At 32.3% G+C, this 19,772-nt stretch overlaps 5 protein-coding genes across 11 annotated transcripts; 3 read left to right on the forward strand and 2 right to left on the reverse strand.

Moving 5' to 3' along the window:
• The first annotated feature begins 86 nt into the window (after positions 1-86).
• Sras (Ras converting CAAX endopeptidase Sras) lies at positions 87-2,914 on the forward strand. Its single transcript, XM_074248542.1, has 7 exons — positions 87-243; positions 355-544; positions 1,284-1,389; positions 1,468-1,606; positions 1,715-1,951; positions 2,023-2,085; positions 2,156-2,914. Exons 2-7 carry the CDS (start codon positions 423-425, stop codon positions 2,380-2,382), a joined length of 894 nt encoding a protein of 297 aa, XP_074104643.1. The 5' UTR covers positions 87-243; positions 355-422; the 3' UTR covers positions 2,383-2,914.
• Positions 2,915-2,980: 66 nt separating this feature from the next.
• On the reverse strand, positions 2,981-9,109 carry LOC141531042 (BTB/POZ domain-containing protein KCTD3). Of its 3 annotated transcripts, none has more exons than XM_074248520.1 (9): positions 8,970-9,109; positions 8,574-8,887; positions 8,367-8,510; positions 7,634-8,302; positions 7,443-7,559; positions 6,515-6,654; positions 6,255-6,441; positions 3,451-3,729; positions 2,981-3,373 (listed from the first exon to the last, which is right to left on the reverse strand). In XM_074248520.1, exons 1-9 carry the CDS (start codon positions 9,032-9,034, stop codon positions 3,168-3,170), a joined length of 2,121 nt encoding a protein of 706 aa, XP_074104621.1. In that variant the 5' UTR covers positions 9,035-9,109; the 3' UTR covers positions 2,981-3,167. The 3 variants fall into 3 exon arrangements, with proteins under 3 accessions (XP_074104621.1, XP_074104620.1, XP_074104622.1); XM_074248519.1 differs by having other exon boundaries at positions 6,515-6,675; XM_074248521.1 differs by lacking the exons at positions 6,255-6,441; positions 6,515-6,654.
• A 348-nt stretch (positions 9,110-9,457) lies between these two features.
• Positions 9,458-10,584, forward strand: Mrps10 (mitochondrial ribosomal protein S10). Its single transcript, XM_074248548.1, has 5 exons — positions 9,458-9,636; positions 9,738-9,845; positions 9,923-10,050; positions 10,116-10,317; positions 10,391-10,584. Exons 1-5 carry the CDS (start codon positions 9,622-9,624, stop codon positions 10,487-10,489), a joined length of 552 nt encoding a protein of 183 aa, XP_074104649.1. The 5' UTR covers positions 9,458-9,621; the 3' UTR covers positions 10,490-10,584.
• On the reverse strand, positions 10,571-13,575 carry LOC141531048 (beta-1,3-glucan-binding protein). Of its 5 annotated transcripts, XM_074248536.1 has the most exons (8): positions 13,477-13,575; positions 13,036-13,372; positions 12,833-12,969; positions 12,586-12,749; positions 12,153-12,517; positions 11,979-12,080; positions 11,750-11,856; positions 11,340-11,537 (listed from the first exon to the last, which is right to left on the reverse strand). In XM_074248536.1, exons 2-8 carry the CDS (start codon positions 13,273-13,275, stop codon positions 11,495-11,497), a joined length of 1,158 nt encoding a protein of 385 aa, XP_074104637.1. In that variant the 5' UTR covers positions 13,276-13,372; positions 13,477-13,575; the 3' UTR covers positions 11,340-11,494. The 5 variants fall into 5 exon arrangements, with proteins under 5 accessions (XP_074104639.1, XP_074104638.1, XP_074104637.1 ...); XM_074248538.1 differs by lacking the exon at positions 11,340-11,537 and adding an exon at positions 10,571-10,957 and having other exon boundaries at positions 12,017-12,080; positions 13,036-13,538; XM_074248537.1 differs by lacking the exon at positions 11,340-11,537 and adding an exon at positions 10,571-10,957 and having other exon boundaries at positions 13,036-13,529.
• Positions 13,576-13,992: 417 nt separating this feature from the next.
• Positions 13,993-19,501, forward strand: LOC141531039 (uncharacterized). Its single transcript, XM_074248514.1, has 15 exons — positions 13,993-14,018; positions 14,099-14,208; positions 15,756-15,836; positions 15,955-16,216; positions 16,277-16,421; positions 16,502-16,701; positions 16,762-16,868; positions 17,001-17,222; positions 17,293-17,496; positions 17,562-17,864; positions 18,025-18,123; positions 18,181-18,560; positions 18,666-18,783; positions 18,872-19,036; positions 19,130-19,501. Exons 3-15 carry the CDS (start codon positions 15,759-15,761, stop codon positions 19,325-19,327), a joined length of 2,481 nt encoding a protein of 826 aa, XP_074104615.1. The 5' UTR covers positions 13,993-14,018; positions 14,099-14,208; positions 15,756-15,758; the 3' UTR covers positions 19,328-19,501.
• The last annotated feature ends 271 nt before the right edge of the window (positions 19,502-19,772 follow it).

Here is a 19,772-nt window from a genome sequence, read left to right on the forward strand (position 1 = left end):
TTACTCTTGTTATACCAGAGCACCAGTATCAACGGTATCAACCATGTATCACGTGTATGTATACACTGCAGACACTAGTCCAGACTTGACAGTGTAGTTTGTAAATTTGTACACACTCTTTTACACACGGTTCCAAGTGAGGCTATCCTCGTCGCTCTTATTCAGCAGCCCTCTTACTCTGCTTGAAGCTGCTACTACTGTCGCGACTCGCGACTCGCGAATGGCTTTAACATATACATACACGTAAGTACATCTAACCCTTACACTTAAAATTCACCCTCTCTGTGATAATATATACATTGAAAGAGGAGAAAGGAGAATTAGTAGTGTGTAAAATATCCTAATGTCTTTCAGGTTTACCAACTCGACGGGTTTTTAACGACCAAAGAGAGAATAAGAGAGTATATTAATGCATAAACGTTATGGAGACACAAGAACTAAATAATAATAACCAATATCGCTGTATTTATGCTATACTGTCATGTTTATTGCTATCAATTACATATGTCGCAAGTTTATATGTATGGAGTTCACCACACACCAGGTACATATCTCTATTTATTATTTATTAAATATTTTAAAAATAACCTCTCCTTTATACTCATACAAAGATTTATTTTTAACTGTCACTATTTTTTTTTATTATTATTATTATATCCTTATAAATTTATAAATATAAATTGAGTGGTGGTTGTGTTTTTGATAAGTCGGTGGAATTAATTCCCACCGGAGATTGTTCAAGTAAACTATGTGCTAGATATGTCTATGGAGTTTGGAGTATCAAGGAAAAATAGTGCTTAGTTTGTTCGGTAATCACTGAATAGAACCGAGGCATGAATGATTGAATGACTTGGAGCTTGGAGAGGAGTAGAGAGGAGAGAAAAAGAGAAAGAGAAAGAGAGATCAGATCCACTATCCACCATTCTACTACATACTTTTTCATGTGTATCGTCACACACACACACACACACACACACACACACACACACACACACATGTACACACTAACTTATGTTTGGTATGTCGGCAACTAATACGAGATGAGTATTCTCCAAGCTCCAATGTGTGGATCTTTTTTAGCTCTGATCCCACGTTTATTCTCCCTTAATAAATTAAAAATTTTCCGATTAAATACCGCAGCAGTAGCGACGCACTTCGGATTTTATTCTATCTACTTGAAATTAAAAATCGAAGCTCTGATATTTAAAAAAAAAAATTTAATCAATGCTCGACATTTCATATTCTATCCATTGAATTTAAAATCATTATTTATTTTATTACAGAGAACACTCGAGTATAATAAAAAAAAGATTTTTCAGTGTGTTCATCATGGCTCTGATATCTCCAGTATTTTTATACTTTGGAATGAGTAATAAAGTGCTTGAAAAGGTACCCAGTCGATAGAAATATTTTTTTTTTTTTTTTTATAATTACATTCTGAAAAATTACATAATAAATATTTTCTAGGTAACGATTTGGGAATTGCTGGGTCTTAAGTGGTCAGGATTACTTCAGGCAATTTTTATACCACTAATTCTGACAATGATCTTATTCTTAGGGCCACTTTGTCTTCAAGGACTCAATGGTCAATGGAAATTGTACGTGGGTCAGTATAGATGTACGTACACTCAAATACCCCGAAAAATAAATAACAAATTTTGTAATTTTGTAATTTTTTTTTTTTTTTTTTCTTATTTTTTTCTCAATACTTTAGAGCCAATGTATTGGATAGGAAATGCCAGAACCTTGATTTGGTGGAGAAATCTAGTGGTTGCTCCATTGAGCGAAGAATGGACCTTCAGGGCATGTATGTTACCATTGTTATTACAATGCTTTAGTCCGACTACTGCCATTTTTATATGTCCTTTATTCTTTGGAGTCGCTCACTTTCATCATGTTGTTGAAAGAACAAAAGTTGGCATGGAACTCAAGAGTGCTGTCATACTATCCAGTACGTTTACTTATTTTATTTATTTATTATTAAATCTCATTCTAATTTTTTCTTATTATTCATTTTTACAGCCTTTCAATTTGTATATACCACGATATTTGGAGCGTATGCAGCTTTTTTATTTGCTAAAACAGGTTTATTATTTATTTATTTATCAAAAAAAAATTTTTCAACCAATTTTAACTGTTTATACTTTTTTTTCAGGTCACTTTGTCGCTCCTTTTGCGGCACACTCGTTCTGTAATCATATGGGATTCCCAGACCTAAATGAAGTGATGGCCTATAATAATTTTCTAAAAAGAGCTGGATTTTTTAGTCTCTTTGTGATAGGTCTTGTTGCCTGGTCTTTTTTATTGACACCTTTAACAAATCCCACCTGGTTTAACAATAATCTTTTTTGGGATAAAAATTTTCTGCAATTAATAACTTGACAATTTAACAAAGCTTAATTAAAACAAAATATCATTGATTGACAGTAATTATTAAAAGTGTGTTTTAATTAAGAAGATTGTTTATCAAACATTTAAATCTCATTGACTTTTAGGATAAAAAATACACCATAGTGCCTCATATTTGTTTGATTACTTAAATAGTATTTTTTAGCTTTTATAATAATATCATCATTTGTTTTAATAATTTTTTACGACAATTCATTGATAACCATGGCTAATTATTTAATATCATGATATCAGTTTTTTACAAGTACATTAATTATACTGGGCATTAAGTCTTTATATTTATGTAAAGATTAAGAATTTTGTAAAGTGTATATAACAATCATCAGTCGCTTATTTTTTATGTTTAAAATATTAAATATGTTGATTAATGTTTTGTTTGGTAAATTAATAAAAGAATTTAAGCAAATAACACATTTTTTTTTATTATTGAGATCATAGTAAAAATCAAGAAATTCATTTCGTTTGTTGTATATACAAACGTAACAATTATGTTTTTTTTTTTTTTTTTTTTTTTTTTTTTTTTTATATATTATAATTTAAAATCGAAGATACAAATATCTAAATTTCAATGTAATGTTTTTAAATTCAACGAATAAAATTTATTTTTAACCTAAATAATTAATTAAATGCATTTATATAGACTATTATAAATATAAATATGTCTATAATAATATAAATTCAATAATACTTCTCAGCAATAGACAGTCTATAATATTGTAAATATTATAGTTGTAATAAATTATTTATCTAAAATTTTATTAAACTTGGCTAGGACCAGAATTTGATTCTGAATTTTGTAATTGATTAAGAAACTGTACATTGCTTGCCTTTATTCTAGGTCCAGAGGAAACAATTGCTGGACAAGGACTGAGACAGGGTGTAGAACAATGACTATTACTTAAATCACATTGATCTAATAGTTTCCATAATTCTTCTGGCGATGGTCCACCAGCAAAATTTTTGGCTAAAAAAATTAATTTAAAAATTTTAAAAAGGTAAAAAACATTATCAATTATTAAATTAAAATTTATAATAAATTACCTTGATAAGATTCAAAAGAAGGATCAAGGGCCGTAGTTAAATCCCACATTTGAATATCCCCATTAGAATGACCCGTAAATATAAATCTTCTCGGTCGCGATCCCATACGACTTGATCCCTCGCATTCGTGAACACAGAACGAGCTTATCGAACTGCCATCAACCGATTGTATTACGCATACGCGTTTTCCATTAGAAGCTAACCGCACATATAATTGATCAGTTTCGGGTACTACTTTTTGAACAAACACTTGTTCATCATCTTGTTCGCCAAAGGGCCCTAAAAATAATTCATTTATTATTATTATTATTATTATTATTATTATTATTATTATTATTATTATTATTATTATTATTATTATTATTTGTTATTAATTGCTCAGGGGGGTTTTCCCCGGAGTCCGACTCTCCGAGGGCCCAGCCTGAGCGCCATCCATTACTGCTGCACCACTCCGCACAACAAGGCGGTTAGTGAGTGCAGTAGGCCAAATTCATTTGCCTAAGTAGACGCAGGGATCCCAAAATGACAGCCTTTTGCATCCGCACTGCTAGAGACACGGCTGCTGAACTACAAGCCGGTATCTTCGCAAGTGAAGACACAAAAGACTGTTTCATCCCTCCAAGGACGCCGACAACCAAAACGACGAGCTTGACACGGTAACCTGGGTAGAGTTTGCCAATTTCAAACAGGAGATCCTGATATATCTGGTGTTTGTGCTCTTCTTTGGCTGAGATATTGTATTCGGCTGGGGCCGAAAACTCAATGACATAAATGTCACGAGTAGCCTTGTCGAAGAGCACAATATCAGGTTTGTTGTGGTCAATCCGCCGGGTTGTTGCGAATGGTATGTTCCAATAAATTTTGGAACTGTCATTCTCAACAACCTGCGGAATAACTCCTGACAGATAAGGCAGCACTGGTGTCTCATCGATACCGTAGCTATATCTGAGATGATAATAGAGTACTCGCAGGACAGCATTGTGACGCTGTATGTAGGCACCTCTTGCCAGCACAGGACATGCCGACAAAAGGTGCATCAGCGTCTCCGGATGTTGTTTACACGTCCGACAGGACGTGTCCGGAAGCTGCGCCTGGAGCACCTTGCTACGGTATTCGAGAGTGTTGATAACACCATCTTGGCAGGCAAATATAAACCCTTCGGTCTCGGACATCAGGCCAGCTGACTTCAAGAAGGAGAATGTCAGCTGGGTGGACAAGCCATGGTCACGGACGTGTTTGAAATACACGCTGTGCATGGACTTGTCTATGTATTCACCGAGGAGTTTTTTCTCCTCGGCTATCCTGACGACGCTCTTGAACTCCTTTTTCGGGAGTTCAATGAGAGCGTTTATTTCTCCGAGATCTAAGGTATTTGCCGCGTAGATTGCTGCCTTATACAAGAACGATCCCTTCCGCGCATTTTCATGACTGTGAACAAATTGCATCAGGAAGTCGTCCTCGTCTGCTGTGAAATTGGCAACCTCGTATGTTAAACCCAGAACCAAACGATCGTGAAGCCGCTCCAAGCTCTGCAATCCTCTCCCTCCGATGTTCCGGGAGAGGTACATCCTGGCGACTGATGAGTTAGGGTGCATGCTCTGATTCATATTGATGACTTTACGGGTTTTGATGTCGAGATCTTTCAACTCATTTCGAGGCCATTTCAGGACCCCAAAAGAGTAAAGTAGAACCGAGACAGCGAGCATGTTAGTAGCTGAGACTTTGTTCTTGCCGGAAAGTTCTGATGACCAGATCTTCCGGAGTCTCCTAACATACTCGCTGCGAAGAGTTTTTCGGACTTCAGAGACGGCATGCATTCGCCGCTCTTCAATCCCTAGATATCTGTACAACTCTCCGGCGTCTAATTCTCTTAAGACGCTCCCATCCACTAATTCGACATCTCCACCCGTATCAGAGCACTTACCCTTCGCCAGGTGTACGACCGCACACTTGTCCAACCCAAAAGACATTCCGACATCTCGTGTGTACTCTGCTACGATGTTGAGGGCCGTTTGTAGATGATCTTTGTTGGCACTGTATATCTTTAGATCATCCATAAACAGTTGGTGAGTGATCGAGTATACTCGATCACTCGGTGGCCCCGCAGAGTACCCACGAGTTTGTCAGAGGGCAACAGATATTGGCAGCAGTGAGATACAAAACAACAGAGGGCTCAGAGAATCTCCCTAAAAGACGCCTCTCTTGTACTGAACAGCTCCGGTTACGTGCAATGCATTTCCACTTCCTATGTGAAAACGCGTTCGCCAGAGCTGCATCGTACGTTGTATGCATCCCACTGTTTGGCGATTGATTCCGAGGCATTTGAGCAGATAGAGAATCAATTTATGTGAAGTTGAGTCAAATGCCTTACGGTAGTCAATCCAGGCTATGGACAGGTTGCGTTGGTAGTAGATTGCGTCTTGAATGACGCATCTATCTACCAACAAGTTGATCTTGCAACCTGACACGCCCTGTTTACTGCCACGTTGTTCGTATATCTGTTGCCACACAGGCTCTTATCTCCTGCAAGATACGGTTATTTAAGATTTTTGTAAAAATCTTGTAAACCGCATTCAAGCAAGTGATAGGGCCTGTAATTCTTCGGGTCGGACAAGTCACCCTTTTTAGGGATGAGTACGGTTCGCCCTTCTACCAGCCAATCTGGAATTGGTTCGTCGCCCTGAATGTATGATGTAAAAATTATTATTATTATTATTATTATTATTATTATTATTATTATTATTATTATTATTATTAGTATTAAATTTAATAAATAATTTTTTTTTTTTAATTATTTAACTTACCAAAATCATTGCCAGCATCATTACTCAGCAAAGAATCAACAGACTCTAATGAAACAATTTTAAAACTAGCTACTGGTGTTGAGCCTGGTTGAGTTGAAATCATACCACGGAATCGAGTCAATGCCCAACTTCTACCGTGATTATACTCTGAACAAACAGATACCAAGTATTTCTCAGACAATCTCACCTATGATGATAATAAAAATATTTATTATTATTTACTTGAGAAGAAATATAATTTTAAATTTAATTATATATACTTTGGTAACGCTGCTCTGATGTACGGTAAAGGTTTGGAAAAGCTGAGGACCATGACCTACAGTCTCAGGATGCTGTACTATAATTCTGACTATTCCAGACTTTGTTCCATAGGCAATTTCAATCCAATTTCCACAAAGACCTGTAGAAAGGGACAGAATATCTTCCAGTAAGATTATTATTATGCGATTATTTTCTTGTAAGTTAATAAATAAATAAACAAACAATAGTGTTGGACATGTTACATTATGATTATTGTTATTAATAATAATAATAATAATAATAATAATAATAATAATAATAATAATAATAATAATAATAATAATGATAATAATAATAATAATAATAATAATAATATTTAATTTAAAAATCATGCGTGATATGTGATTGCGTGTTTATTACTATTGTTTTTAATCTTGACGTTACCTTCCCTCTCAGATGAAGATAAACTATTAATCCATAAAATTAAATATGGGTTTAATTGGCAGACTTAAACATAACAAGAGAATCATCAATCACGGCTTAGTACAACTGGATGCATATAGGTAGCAGGGTTTAGGGCTTTATTTAAATTAATAAATAAACTCCGGAGAGGAAAGGTAGATTAATTAAATAATAAAAATAAATTAATAGTGATGTGAATAATTATTTATGAAATGATTGATAAGTTCTGTGATAATAAATATATTAATTTATAAGTAGTGTACTCTTATTTCAAACTTATTAACCCATACTTGCCTTGTGCTACATATCCAGTTGTACGGTACGAAATCATGTGGCAAAAAATTTAATTATCAGTTCATTAGAAATTATTTTTTTTTTTTTTTTTTTTTTTTTTTTAGCGACAAATACATATCTCTCAATCATAATCATTATTATTGTTATATTCATTATTATTAAATTTAAAATTATTCTCAAACTGTAACTTACTTGTCTTTGGTGTAAGATAAACAGAAATTGCAGTTATTGGATCGAGATTAGGATCTCTGTATAATTCTGTTACTAATAAATCATTGTCTTTCATTCTTAATGGAAATTTTTGCATATCTGTTTGCAAATAAATTTTTTTTAGTTACTATAATTGTATAAATAATGATAAAAAAAATTTTTTTAAAGCTTACCGATGTAGTAAATAGAACCGTTGTTACATCCAAGAAGTAAAAATGATCCAGCAGTGTCAAAAGATGATATTGAAACGACATCTTGAATTTGCCAGTGCTGAGACATTGCATGCCACACTCCAATTTTACCGGTTGGTGACAAAGCAACCAATTGGCTACCAATGAAAAATAAATACTCTACCCGTACATTTAAGTTAAATGTACCAATATTAGTCTTAATTCCGTCTTCAGATACGCTCCACAAGCGTATTTGACTGCCGTAAGATATAGCAACCATTTTTCCATCAGCACCGCTGCCCATTTTAGCATTGATAGCTACTCGTTCGATTATTGCTTCGACATGAGGACTAGTGAATGCATGCTGCCATCCCGATGAATCTTTCAATCGGTAACATGTTATAAAATGTGCGTACGCTATCACAATCCAATTGTGATGAGCTTTAATCATCTGAACTCTCAGAGGATCGACCCAGCCTGATGCTTGATGAGGACCGAATACTAAACCAACCTCATTTCTGAAGTATTTATTCATATCAGCGGAACTGTTTCGGGTGTGTCGGAGATCCAATGATGGATTTCGCGAGTGTTGTAACCCTCTTTGTGGCAATCTGTAATCCAGTGACGAATTTCTCGTGTGATTAGACGTTGGTGGCTTTTGATTTTGTGGTCCTGTTGAATAAAAAAAAAAAATTAGTAAAAAAATATAAATAAATAAATTAAAAAAAATTCTTACCATTTGTATTAGACGCTTGATTCGGAGTAGCCTGAGATGTGCTAGGTTGTGATGTATCCGGACGTGAGGATGCTACCGTTCTTCCATGAACTCCAACGTCTGTAGTGCTAACAGGCACACTAGCTGATTCTTGCAATGGAATACCTAAATAATAAAAAAATTGTTTTAAGCAAAATAATTACAATTAAATTTTTTAATAAATCTTACTTGGGGGCGGTAGATATCCATAAAATAGTACATCACCACAGGAGGAATGCGTTAGGTCTTCACAAAGCATCAGTCTTCTAATTAATGGAGTGATACCATAGTACTCAGCCTCGTGTCTCAGTGTCCTGATGTCGATACTTTTTAAATCAATATCTCTGGTACGTAAATAATTTAAAATAATTGAAAATATTTGTGGATCTCTGTCAATAAACAGAGCACCAGTTTCATCCCGACGACTTGCTATTCTGTTACTCAGTAACGCTGTGAAAAATGAATCCGGGATCCAAGTAAGTGTTTGACGAGACGTTGAAAATCTTAACAACAAAAATATTGTTTATAGTAAAGTTAAGTTTTAAAATAAATATGTTTAATTGATAATAGTTAATGTATAAATACCTAGTTCCACCGACATTCAAGTGAATTATATCTCCCATAATGAGAAACGGAAGAGAAGATTTCATTTAGATTAGAACTGTCAACAGTTGTGTGTCATAAGAAATTGGACTAGCCAAGTGTCATCAGTCATTGATGTGACGTCATAATTTATTCTATGGAATTAAAATGAAGTTAGGTTAATATCGAAACTCTCGATACTAATAATCGAAATAATGGAGCCTGATCTTTTACATGACACTGAAGTAGACAGACATAAAAAATTTTTTTAGAATTTTTTAGTAATTAAATTATTGTGAAAAAATTTAATTAAAATTACAAGTGAAAATTTTTAGAAGCATTTTTTTAGTATAAAAAACCTTTTTTAAATTGACAGCTACCGGCTAACTTCAGTATTATTCTTTTATTTGTTCAGGATTGGAGCGCGCGTGCGCACAGGTTCTATTTAAATGTTAGCCTTAAACCAGACTGCCCTCTGTGAAAAAAAAAAGAAATATCAGAGCTGCCATTTAAATAATTAAAGAGTCCATAACCTATAACAACAATCAACACTTTAAATATTTTATGTATAAACAAATATAATTATTCAGCGTTAGCAGTTCAATAATAATATTTAATATTAGTCATTAGTCATTACAATTGTTAAAATATCAACATGTTTTTATTGAAGGTAATTAATTTTTTTTTAATTGAACATAATTAACAAAACTTTTGTGTTTCTCAAAAACACAATAATAATAATTAAATTATATTTGTTGTAATTTTATTTAGAATATCAGTCAATCTCAAAATGTATCAGCCGGAGTACAAATAAAAACTCTTATTCAACAAATGACCTGTCAAAGATTTCTAGCGAACGCTCTGGCGACGAATGAAACAGTAAATTTTTTTTTTTTTTTCAACTACTTTCTAACAATTTTTGAGATTATTTATAATTATCATGATTATAATTCCAGCCTAGATATGATAAATTGTATAAGAAAGTTCAAATTGAAGTACGAGGGAATGAACCGGCAGTATTGACAAGCTACGGGACATTTGTCAGCGCTGCAGCTTCACATCTGGGAATTGAAATGACTAGAAAGTAAGTAAATTTATTAAATTTCTCAATTAATCATATAATGAAAATTGTTTTTATTTATTTTTTAGTACACAGCCAAAAAAAGCAATCCATGAACGTTACACTGTTTTAAAATCAGCATTTGTTCACAAGAAACATCGAGTACAGTATGAATTCAGAACGTATTATCGGTATATGGATTTCGACAAGCTCACAGAGTCAACTGCTGATACATTTTTAGAATATATACAAAGAAATTTACCCGAGGGAGTTGCTATGAAAGTCACCAAGGTTTGCATTTATTTATTCAACTTCAACATATTAAATGAGTGTTTTAATTTATTTTTTTTTCTTTATACTTTAGACGGAAATTAAACCAATCTTTGAGTCAGTTCGTGAACCTCTAACTCAAGACACAGCGTCCAGCTCACATTCTACTGAAATAACGGAAAAACAGTCGTGAGACAATAATATTATTAATTTGTTATTATTTTTTTCAAATAAGTAGGATACTTTTATTAAAAACATAAAAATAATAAAAATATTGGTATTGTCTAATTAACAGGTTTTATTGTTATAATTTCACTTTTCATCTTGGTGCGTCGTTGTTCAGCCCGTTGAAATACTTCAGGAAATCCATTCTTTTTTCTAAACAACAAAGGTTCTGATTTTCTTTGTCTCATAATATTAACAGTCTTGACTGGGCTGTCTGTTATAATTTTTCCTCGTAAGCGATTTTTACGATCTCTCTCAACCCGAGAATTGTAATTTAATTGCTGCCTACTATTCATTATTCGATTTACATTCGGACTATTATCTACAATGCTTTTTCCTCCTGTATTTTCAAGAGTATCAACACGTGGTACTGTTTTCTGGTGATTTCTTATCAATTCAACGCTTGATACACAGCTACGGAGAACATAGTCATTACCTACAGCCATAAAAATAATTTATATATTTATCATTAATTCTAAAAATAATTATTGATAAACTTACCAAGGATTGATGAAATATTTTGAGGATAGACATCGGTTATTAACAAAAATAAAAAAATACTTAACAGAATAAAATAATTTTTCATGATTGGAGAAGAAAGATTGTGCAAACAATAATAAAACGATAGCGAGAGTTGTATTGTTAAGAGCGCACAGTCAGAGAAACTAATAAAGACTGTGTCGAGCTTGAAGGTTTTGTACACTCTTCGCGACTTGTCAATCACTGTAAATTGACGGGGATGCATAAAATCACCAAGGCATAAAGTAATAATATTTTATTGTCATTTTAAATTAATTAAACAAAAAAAAAAAAAAAAATATATATATATATATATATTTTAAACAACTATTAATGAAATAATAATACAATAATTTTTACGAAATTTAGTACTGTGAATTCCACTCTGTTCTCGTGAGAATATTTGGCAACTAATGAAACTCGAGATTGGGTTTGACCCTCGCAAAACGATAAATCATAACGGAACCACCACCTTGGGAACAACCGGTTTTCCATCACTAAATTAGCGCCCAAATAAAGTAATATACATGTACACGCAGACACCTTTTTACTAATACCAATAAACGAAGGAGGCGTGCAAATTGAAAAAAGTTCGTCAGTAAGATTAAGACGTCTGTTCATCTCACTTGTGTAGATGCAGTATCATTATTGTCTTTGGTGTCAAGAGAGAGAGAGAGAGAGAGAGAGAGAGGCTCGCTTATTTACTTACACTGACCAAACTTTAATGTAGTCGACCTCGAGAGCTGTTTTCCTGGCATTTTCGTGCTTCCAGCTCGGCAGCCACTGATCCTTGGCTTGCCAAAAACGGAGCATTACCTGCATAATTAAAAAATAATAAACTACAATCGTTCAATCATTTTTTCACTTTGATGTGTCAAGTTAGGTAGTTTAAATACTACAATATATATTTATCTCGGATGATTTAATAATTAGCTGACCTTGGCGCCGTTATTTTTCCAAGGCTTCTCATAATTACCGGTGCGTGTACCATCTGGAAAGACTCTCACTCCACCTACTCCTACACCTAACATCAAGTAAAACTGAAAAATAAATTTTATTAAGTACATTTGAGACGTCAAAAAATGAATATTTGTGAAAATATATTAAGTTACTTCTAAATCGTAGGGTGCCATGCGATTCTGGTTTTCAGATTGTCTGGAACCACCTCTTAGTTGACCAACAACCTCCCCGTCGATTTTAAAAATAAATCCGTTGGAATTCCAAATAGTTGTGTAGACATGAAAATCCCGGGTCCACACTCCTGAGTTGTGTCTCTTTGTTACTTTTTCTTCGGTAATGTTCCCCGACGTTCCAAGTGGACCTGTTCGCAACCCGAATTCAACAATTCTCGAGCTGTAGTCTTCTAAAGAACCATCATTTTTTATTAGTCCTTGATTCCCGCGGGCCATTCCTAAAATAACACGCCCGCTGGCGTATCCGATTCCATAGGTTGTGTACTTTGGAGCAAGCCACAATTCTGAGTATCAAAAATTAATTCACTCATTATTTATTTATTCTAATTTAAGGGAATTATATTTAAATTACCTGGATAAAGCCAATCACCCTCGGGAAATTTAGCCCGTATTTCTATTTTTCCATACCGGAATGAAAAGCTATCATAAGTTGTCAATCGTCTTGATAAAACTGGAGGCAGAATATGAAATCCTATTGCGTTGCGACTACATTCTCCTGGCAATATTCCTGTACAACTATTTTACAAAAAATATTTATTATTATTTTCTCAGAGCGAGTAATTAAAATTAAAAAGAAAAAAAAAATAAAGTTTAATTACTCAGCGAGTTGGAGTCTTCCGAAGTATGTAATATTTTCACCATAAAAGTCTTCCAGTAAATGAGGTTTTATTTTTAATAAGCCATCTTCTACCCTTAATCCTTTTTCTAATTTATGATAGACACAAAATTCATAATCCTATTAAAATAATAAAATTTTTTTATTAATTAATTAATTAATAAAATGATTAGGATTAATAATTACCGGATCCAAAGGAATTTTAATTTCTCTCTTCCATACTGAAGAATTTAAATATTCGTAATTATCTTCCTCGGCATAATCATTATCGACTGATAGCCGATTAAAATTTTCTTCAAATATTAATTCATTTTTACATTTTATTTTATTTCCATTGACCGTTGTTGAACTGTTATCACATTTTCCCAAAGTATTCTCAAAAAATATTACCAATAAATAAATAATTATTAATTTTTTGTACTCCATTATAATAAATTTGTACTCAACCAATTAATAAATGTCACAATAAAGATGTATCGTAAATATTTAAATAGAATCTGGTATTTCCTCTTGATAAATATTCCTACTTTATAATAAAAAAAACATTTATTATCATATGCATTATTTTTTTTTTTTTTTTAATTTGATAACTTTCCGCTAATAATTTAAAAATAAAATAAAACTAACCGCGCATGCGCGTGACTATCGGCGGTAGAAAAATCAGCTGATTGATGTTCGAATAACAACATCTCGTGTGTAACAGAGTAAGAGTTGAATATCAAGTTTGTTTGATCGATAAACCCTAAATTAGGTCAATAATGTTGTCATCAGTAACAAAACTCAGTAGAGGAGTCAAATTGTCACACTCTGTACTTACAATTACCGATAATTATCTCAATAATACACGAAAATATTTATACCAACGATTGTCAAGAGGTTATAGTTCTTTAAATTCATACAAACATTTATTTTTTAATAATAACAATAAATACACTTTTCACGCAACAATAATTAATTATTGTTCTGATAATCCATCAAATTTATCTCATTCGTAAGTACTTTGTCAATTATTTTATTTATTGAATAATTAAATAAAAATATTTTACAGAGAATTGAATAATGTGGAGTTTGAAAAAATATCAAATGAAACACTTGACTCATTAACGGAGTATTTTGATGAATTAATTGAGCATGCAGCACATCTAGATGATGCTGATGTATCCTATGGGGTAATTACTCTATTTACAATCGATTAATCATAACTTGCGTCGTAGGGTATTATTGTACTAATTAAATTGATACCATTTAGGATGGTGTGCTGACAATTAAATTTGGTGGTGAATACGGGACGTACGTTATAAATCGACAAACACCAAATAAACAACTGTGGTTATCATCGCCGACATCTGGACCTAAACGGTATGATTTTATTGACGGTACTTGGATATATAAACACGATAGTAAATCTCTTCATGAATTATTAGACACTGAAATTCCATCAATTATAAATAAAAGCACATCATTTCACGATAATTGTTCATACAGCAGCAAACGTATTAAATAAAAATTGCTTATTGCCAAATAAATAATTTTATAAATTAATTTTTCAGTAGAATTTAAGTTTAAAGATTTTTAATAATTAGGATAAACAATTATACCTTTTTTACCCTTATTTATTTGGTAACAAAACTCTGATGTAATAAACAAAATTGATTGATATACTTGTGAATAATAGTATATTATAGCGGTAATAATAATAAAGATTAACCTGGTAAGAAATTTAGATTTAATATGAAAGAATTTTCTACACGCAAGTCAAGGGGAAAAATCTTTTCATCAATTCATTTTTTTGCTTACAATATATATATCTTCTATCTATATATATATATAAGAGATTCCTATCTATATAGTCACTCATCACGATATCTCGGGAACCATCAGACCTAGAAACTTGAAATTTGGTAGGAATATTCCTTTCACCGAGTAGAGGTCAGCTAAGAACGGATTTTACGGAATTCCACCCACAAGGGGGGTTGCGGGGGCGTTAACAATGAAAAATTCCCGTTTTTAAACTATAGCTCCTATCGACACCAAATTTGGTAGGAATCTTCTGTAGGAGATGTAGAAATAATCTATGAATGAATTTCACGATATTTCACCCCCCCCCCCCCATGGGGGCTGCGGGGGTGGCTTTTAACAATGAAAATTTTTAATTTTCAAGCTAAAGGTCCTATCGACTCCAAATTTGGTAGAAATCTCCTGTAAGAGATGTAGAAATAATCTATAAACGAATTTTACGATATCTCACCTCACAGAGGGTTGCGGGGGTGGATATTAACAATCAAAATTTTTAATTTTCAAGCTATAACCCCTACAGACTCCAAATTTTGTAGGAATTTTCTGTAAATGATGAAAAAATAATTTATGAATGAATTTTACGATATTCTACCCCAAAGAGGATTGCGGGGGCGTTAATAATGAAAAATTCCCGTTTTTAAAACTATAGCTCCTGTCGACTCCAAATTTGGTAGGAATCTTCTGTAAGAGATGTAGAAAAAGTCGATGGGCAAATTTTATGATAGCTCTCCTCACAGGGGTTTGCGAAGGCGGGTGTTAACATTTAAATTTTTAATTTCCAAGCTATAGCTCCTATAGGCTCCAAATTCTCATTTCAAATTTTTTTCTTCGTGTCAATTATTATTCATCTTTGAAAAAAAGCCACGCAAACATTATAATGATTGCACATTGAAAGTTACAATGAATATTAGCTGGAATAATTACATGGATAAAAGGTATATGCTAATTCGATGAAATTTGGAATTTGTGAAAGTCAAAACAATACTCTAATTAAATTTCAAGTTTAAATCTAAAAATACAATTTTATAAAATGCCTAGCGAAGCGGACGAATAACAACTAGTATATATATATATATATAAGCTCTTTAGATTTGTTTTTTTTTTGATAGATCATGGATGAAATTATGGAAGATGGAAATCTCGTTGATCGAGTTAGAATTCTATTGCAAAGAGACATGCAATATTACCAGGTAATAAATAATCTCTTTTTGAAATATATATTAATAAAAAGAAAAAATAAAATAAAATAAAATTATTGTACAGAGATGTACGTATATAACTAGTAATTAGAGCTATAAATTAATGTAGGCAATGCAGACAGTCCTCCGTGAGTCATTGTGTAACCGAGTGAGTGGTGGGAAATTGGATTTTCCCCGGCACGCATCATTCGCAGCCGTAAAAATAGTTAAGTGGTGGGAAGCTGAGTTTATTATTGCATTCAAATATCCATCTGGACTCTGTATTTCGGCCCAAAATAATTCTTCGGACCCAGCTGATGAACAAGTTATCAAAAAAACTAAACCCTCTGATTTTATTTTGTTAGTTGTTGATACATCCGAGCAATTAATTGGTACTCACCTCTTATTTTATTTTATTGCTGAATTATTTAAAATTATTTAATATATTTTAGAGCATTTGCACACTTTAATTCAAGAATCACTCGACCATGCGGATTTGGCAGTCCTGACTGCGACGCTTGGAGCTGCTGCGCTAATTAGAAATTGTCTATGGTGCTATAATCAGCAATCTAAAGATAAAATACCCAAGCAAATAAGGTTTTTTTTTTTTTTTTTTATTTAAAATTCACCTTGAGAATTATTTATCAATTAACTACTAAAATTAATATAATAATCAGTGAAAAGCTGCATCTCTGCTACAAATCGTATCAAGAAATGGCAGAAGCTGTCGCTGAAAAGCTTCTCGACCTCCATTGTCGATTAATTTCTCTTTACATTTTAAATGAAGCCGATTCACTTAATTGGCAAAGCAATAAGCCTTTTTTCGAGCGAGAAAGATCTTCATTTATCATTCAAATGTGGTGGCTGTATATGCAGGGTACTTAATTCTATTTATAAAGTTTTTTTATTTTTTATAAAAATAATATTTTTCATTCAGGTACAAAGACAGACTTATGGAACACTGTTTCACCTAAAATGGCCCAAAGAATATTTGCTGGAATGTTAAATGAATCATTAACCATTATCGTCTCTCGGTTTATTCATGTATTAAATTTTAATATAAATAGCTGATATAATTGCAATAATAATAATAATAATAATAATAATAATAATAATAGTAATAATAATAATAATAATAATAATTATAGCCATTATTGTTAATATTAATAATAATAGGGACGTCCAAGTTTAACGAGGTCACAACAATTTTGGTCGGACGCATTTAATGTTTTAAGCTGCACTGGTTACCTCGCATTAGCTGCTTGCGCTGATGCCAATGAACTTATAGGATTACGGATCAACAAATTACCCATTGTGATGAGAGACATACACGCTAAATGCCGCGAACTGCTAATTTGTTTACTTTTGCGTGGTACACCATTGAAAATTCTCTATCAAGTGCGTTCTTTAATTAACTGTTATATTATTTTTAGATAATAATAATAATAATAATTAAATAATTAAACAGGCTTGTCGAAATGGATTAGAATACATGGCAACTCTTAAAAAACAATCAGGACCAGCCCCTTGGTTAATAATAAGCGCTCCAAAGCTATTTGGATCTCCAACACTAAAGAGCGTTAATTTATCACTACCAGAAGATCAAGCTCTTATCTTGGAGATAAATGTCCTGAGATGTCAACCACAGGCTAAGTGGACGCAATTATTAAAAGTAACACGGATTTTAATTATAATAACGGTTATAACAATGTAAATATGTGTTTTTACGGGTGTTAGGTATTATCAATGAATGAATGCGCGGTGGCACGAATCCTACTGAGTACCCTGATTCGTCAATGCGTGGGTAAAAATGAAGACGTAATTTCAATGGAGAGATTAACCAAGTCGAAAGAAAATTCAGGAGATTGCGGTGGATTTTTGTGCACCGGCTGTCAGCAAAATTTGTCAAGTTTGTCGCCCACTTTGTATCTATACAGTCTGATGTACGTATTAATCAACACGGATATGGATCCGCTCAACGTTGTCATCCCCGTGCTCAAACAAGATATTAATTGGTCCAATTATCTTGATAGACAGCAGGTATTATCTAAACTACGGCTATGCGGGATAACTGTTTCGTTGATGACATTTTAAAATATCCATGACACTCATTCTATTTGAGTTGATACTCTCCATACGCTGATATTGATTATTATTATTATTAATATTCAATAAAATAAATCGCTTAATCTTTTAATAGGTATGGAATCAATGTCGAGCTCCCTGGCTAAATGCTCTTTTAGCACCATTTAAATCCATCATGACGCCGATTGTTGATACTCTGCTTGACGCTATAAAGGTATTTTAATACTATTAATAAATATAATTTGTAATTTTATTTTTTAATTTTAAATAGACAGGCGCTAGTATTTATCAAACAATGTCTCTTGCATTGGCTTGCTTTTCTGAGCTTTTTATGTGTACTCCAATAACTGTGCTGCGTATTATTAATTTGATCAATAAAAATATACCCGCTCACTGTCATCCTATCGGCGGGTCGGTATTTATTCAAATATTTTGCGCTGCTCTTTACTCGGAATTACTAAAAGAATCCAATGCAAACATTGATAAATCAGAAATCCAAGAAACTCCGAGGAGTATTGCTGATTCTTATTCATTTGATCCTCAAGATAAAGCCGCCTCGGCAACTGCATTAGCAGAAGCCGTTTGTAGTATAGATGAAGACAACAAACATACTGCGCAAATAGATGCTGTAATCAAACGGGCTGAAGCTTGGTAAGGACTATTAAATTATAGAGCACTTTTAATATCATATCAACTTTTGTTTTAAATCTCTTTATAAGCCTCTATTAATTTAGGATTATTTTTATTCTTTTGTAGGATTAAAGAAGAAGAAGAAAATAGTCCGAGAATGAAAAAGTTAAATACGAGTTCTTTGTGGATTGAAACTTACGCTGATGAATTATTATTCACTCCAATTGGACGTCGATCTTTGAAAGTAAAAAATGTTAAAAATAAATTTCATTTTATTTGAATAGAGGAATAAAAAATAGTAATTTTTTTTTTTTTTTTTTTTTTTTTTTTAGATAACTTATGAATATTTGATATGCGCTTCGGACTGGATTTTAAATAATCTGATTGAAGGACCTGATGTAATGAAAAAAGACTTTTTGAATACTACCGACGCTTATCTACCTGCCAAACCCCTTACATATGTCATGTTCCATATCGATAATAATCCATTTGATCAGGTAAACCTTGATAAAATGTTTTTTATTCAATGGGATTTTATATAAAAATATAATAGAGCTTTTTTTTTTTTTTTTTTTTTTTTTTTTTTATAGTGGCTAACAAATTTAGATGAAGCAAATTGGCAAGTTATGCTGAACGTCCCGTTATCAGTGACTCTAGATCGAATTCAGAGTCAAATTCTCGTGAGACCCGAGTTTAAAAACATCGGAGAACTATCTCTTGACGATAAAGATGTTGCGATTGCTTTGAAACAGTTATGCTCCGCATCACAATTTACTACTTTTGAATAATAAATAATTATTGTTATTGTCATATTATATTTATATTAAATATTTAAGAGGGTTCAGGTAAGTATAAGTATAAATATTTATTATGATGCAGAATGATCACAATATTTGGCACATTTATTAATTAATAAATCATATTAATTGTAGTATTTTATTTTTAATCAGTTTAATACTTAAATTAATAAATAAACAAATAATATTAGCTAAAGAGCTTTGTAAAAAATATTTCTACAATTGATTAATTATAATATATTTATATTTATATTGACATGTAATTATAATAAGTATATATATATATATATATATATATATATATATATATATATATATATATATATATATTTTTTTTTTTTTGTGTGTTTAATATATATGAGAGAGCATGAGAGACAGAGACACAGATAGAGCCTATAACTAACGACACTCTGCCATTTTTTACACTTATATGTTG

This window comes from Cotesia typhae, unplaced genomic scaffold (genome assembly GCF_013202065.1).
Source record: "Cotesia typhae breed Kobodo isofemale line unplaced genomic scaffold, CoteBio_Ctyphae contig_5, whole genome shotgun sequence".
NCBI lineage: Eukaryota > Metazoa > Arthropoda > Insecta > Hymenoptera > Braconidae > Cotesia > Cotesia typhae.

What these genes read in the sequence shown, in the direction of transcription:
- Sras (XM_074248542.1), top strand. Translation starts at nt 423, where the DNA reads ATGGAGACACAAGAACTAAATAATAATAACCAATATCGCTGTATTTAT. An exon ending in TCAATGGAAATTGTACGTGG is followed by an intron (nt 1,607 to 1,714) that starts GTCAGTATAGAT and finishes TCAATACTTTAG; the next exon opens with AGCCAATGTATTGGATAGGA. An exon ending in GAGTGCTGTCATACTATCCA is followed by an intron (nt 1,952 to 2,022) that starts GTACGTTTACTT and finishes TCATTTTTACAG; the next exon opens with CCTTTCAATTTGTATATACC.
- LOC141531042 (XM_074248519.1), bottom strand. Translation starts at nt 9,034, where the DNA reads ATGAAATCTTCTCTTCCGTTTCTCATTATGGGAGATATAATTCACTTG. An exon ending in TTATCTTACACCAAAGACAA is followed by an intron (nt 6,676 to 7,442) that starts GTAAGTTACAGT and finishes TCTTACTGGAAG; the next exon opens with ATATTCTGTCCCTTTCTACA. An exon ending in ATCAGAGCAGCGTTACCAAA is followed by an intron (nt 6,442 to 6,514) that starts GTATATATAATT and finishes TTATCATCATAG; the next exon opens with GTGAGATTGTCTGAGAAATA.
- Mrps10 (XM_074248548.1), top strand. An exon ending in GGAATTGAAATGACTAGAAA is followed by an intron (nt 10,051 to 10,115) that starts GTAAGTAAATTT and finishes TTTATTTTTTAG; the next exon opens with TACACAGCCAAAAAAAGCAA. An exon ending in TTGCTATGAAAGTCACCAAG is followed by an intron (nt 10,318 to 10,390) that starts GTTTGCATTTAT and finishes TTTATACTTTAG; the next exon opens with ACGGAAATTAAACCAATCTT.
- LOC141531048 (XM_074248536.1), bottom strand. Translation starts at nt 13,275, where the DNA reads ATGGAGTACAAAAAATTAATAATTATTTATTTATTGGTAATATTTTTT. An exon ending in GGGTGATTGGCTTTATCCAG is followed by an intron (nt 12,518 to 12,585) that starts GTAATTTAAATA and finishes TTTGATACTCAG; the next exon opens with AATTGTGGCTTGCTCCAAAG. An exon ending in GGAAAAATAACGGCGCCAAG is followed by an intron (nt 11,857 to 11,978) that starts GTCAGCTAATTA and finishes TTAATTATGCAG; the next exon opens with GTAATGCTCCGTTTTTGGCA.
- LOC141531039 (XM_074248514.1), top strand. Translation starts at nt 15,759, where the DNA reads ATGGATGAAATTATGGAAGATGGAAATCTCGTTGATCGAGTTAGAATT. An exon ending in AAAATACCCAAGCAAATAAG is followed by an intron (nt 16,422 to 16,501) that starts GTTTTTTTTTTT and finishes TATAATAATCAG; the next exon opens with TGAAAAGCTGCATCTCTGCT. An exon ending in ATCAAACGGGCTGAAGCTTG is followed by an intron (nt 18,561 to 18,665) that starts GTAAGGACTATT and finishes ATTCTTTTGTAG; the next exon opens with GATTAAAGAAGAAGAAGAAA.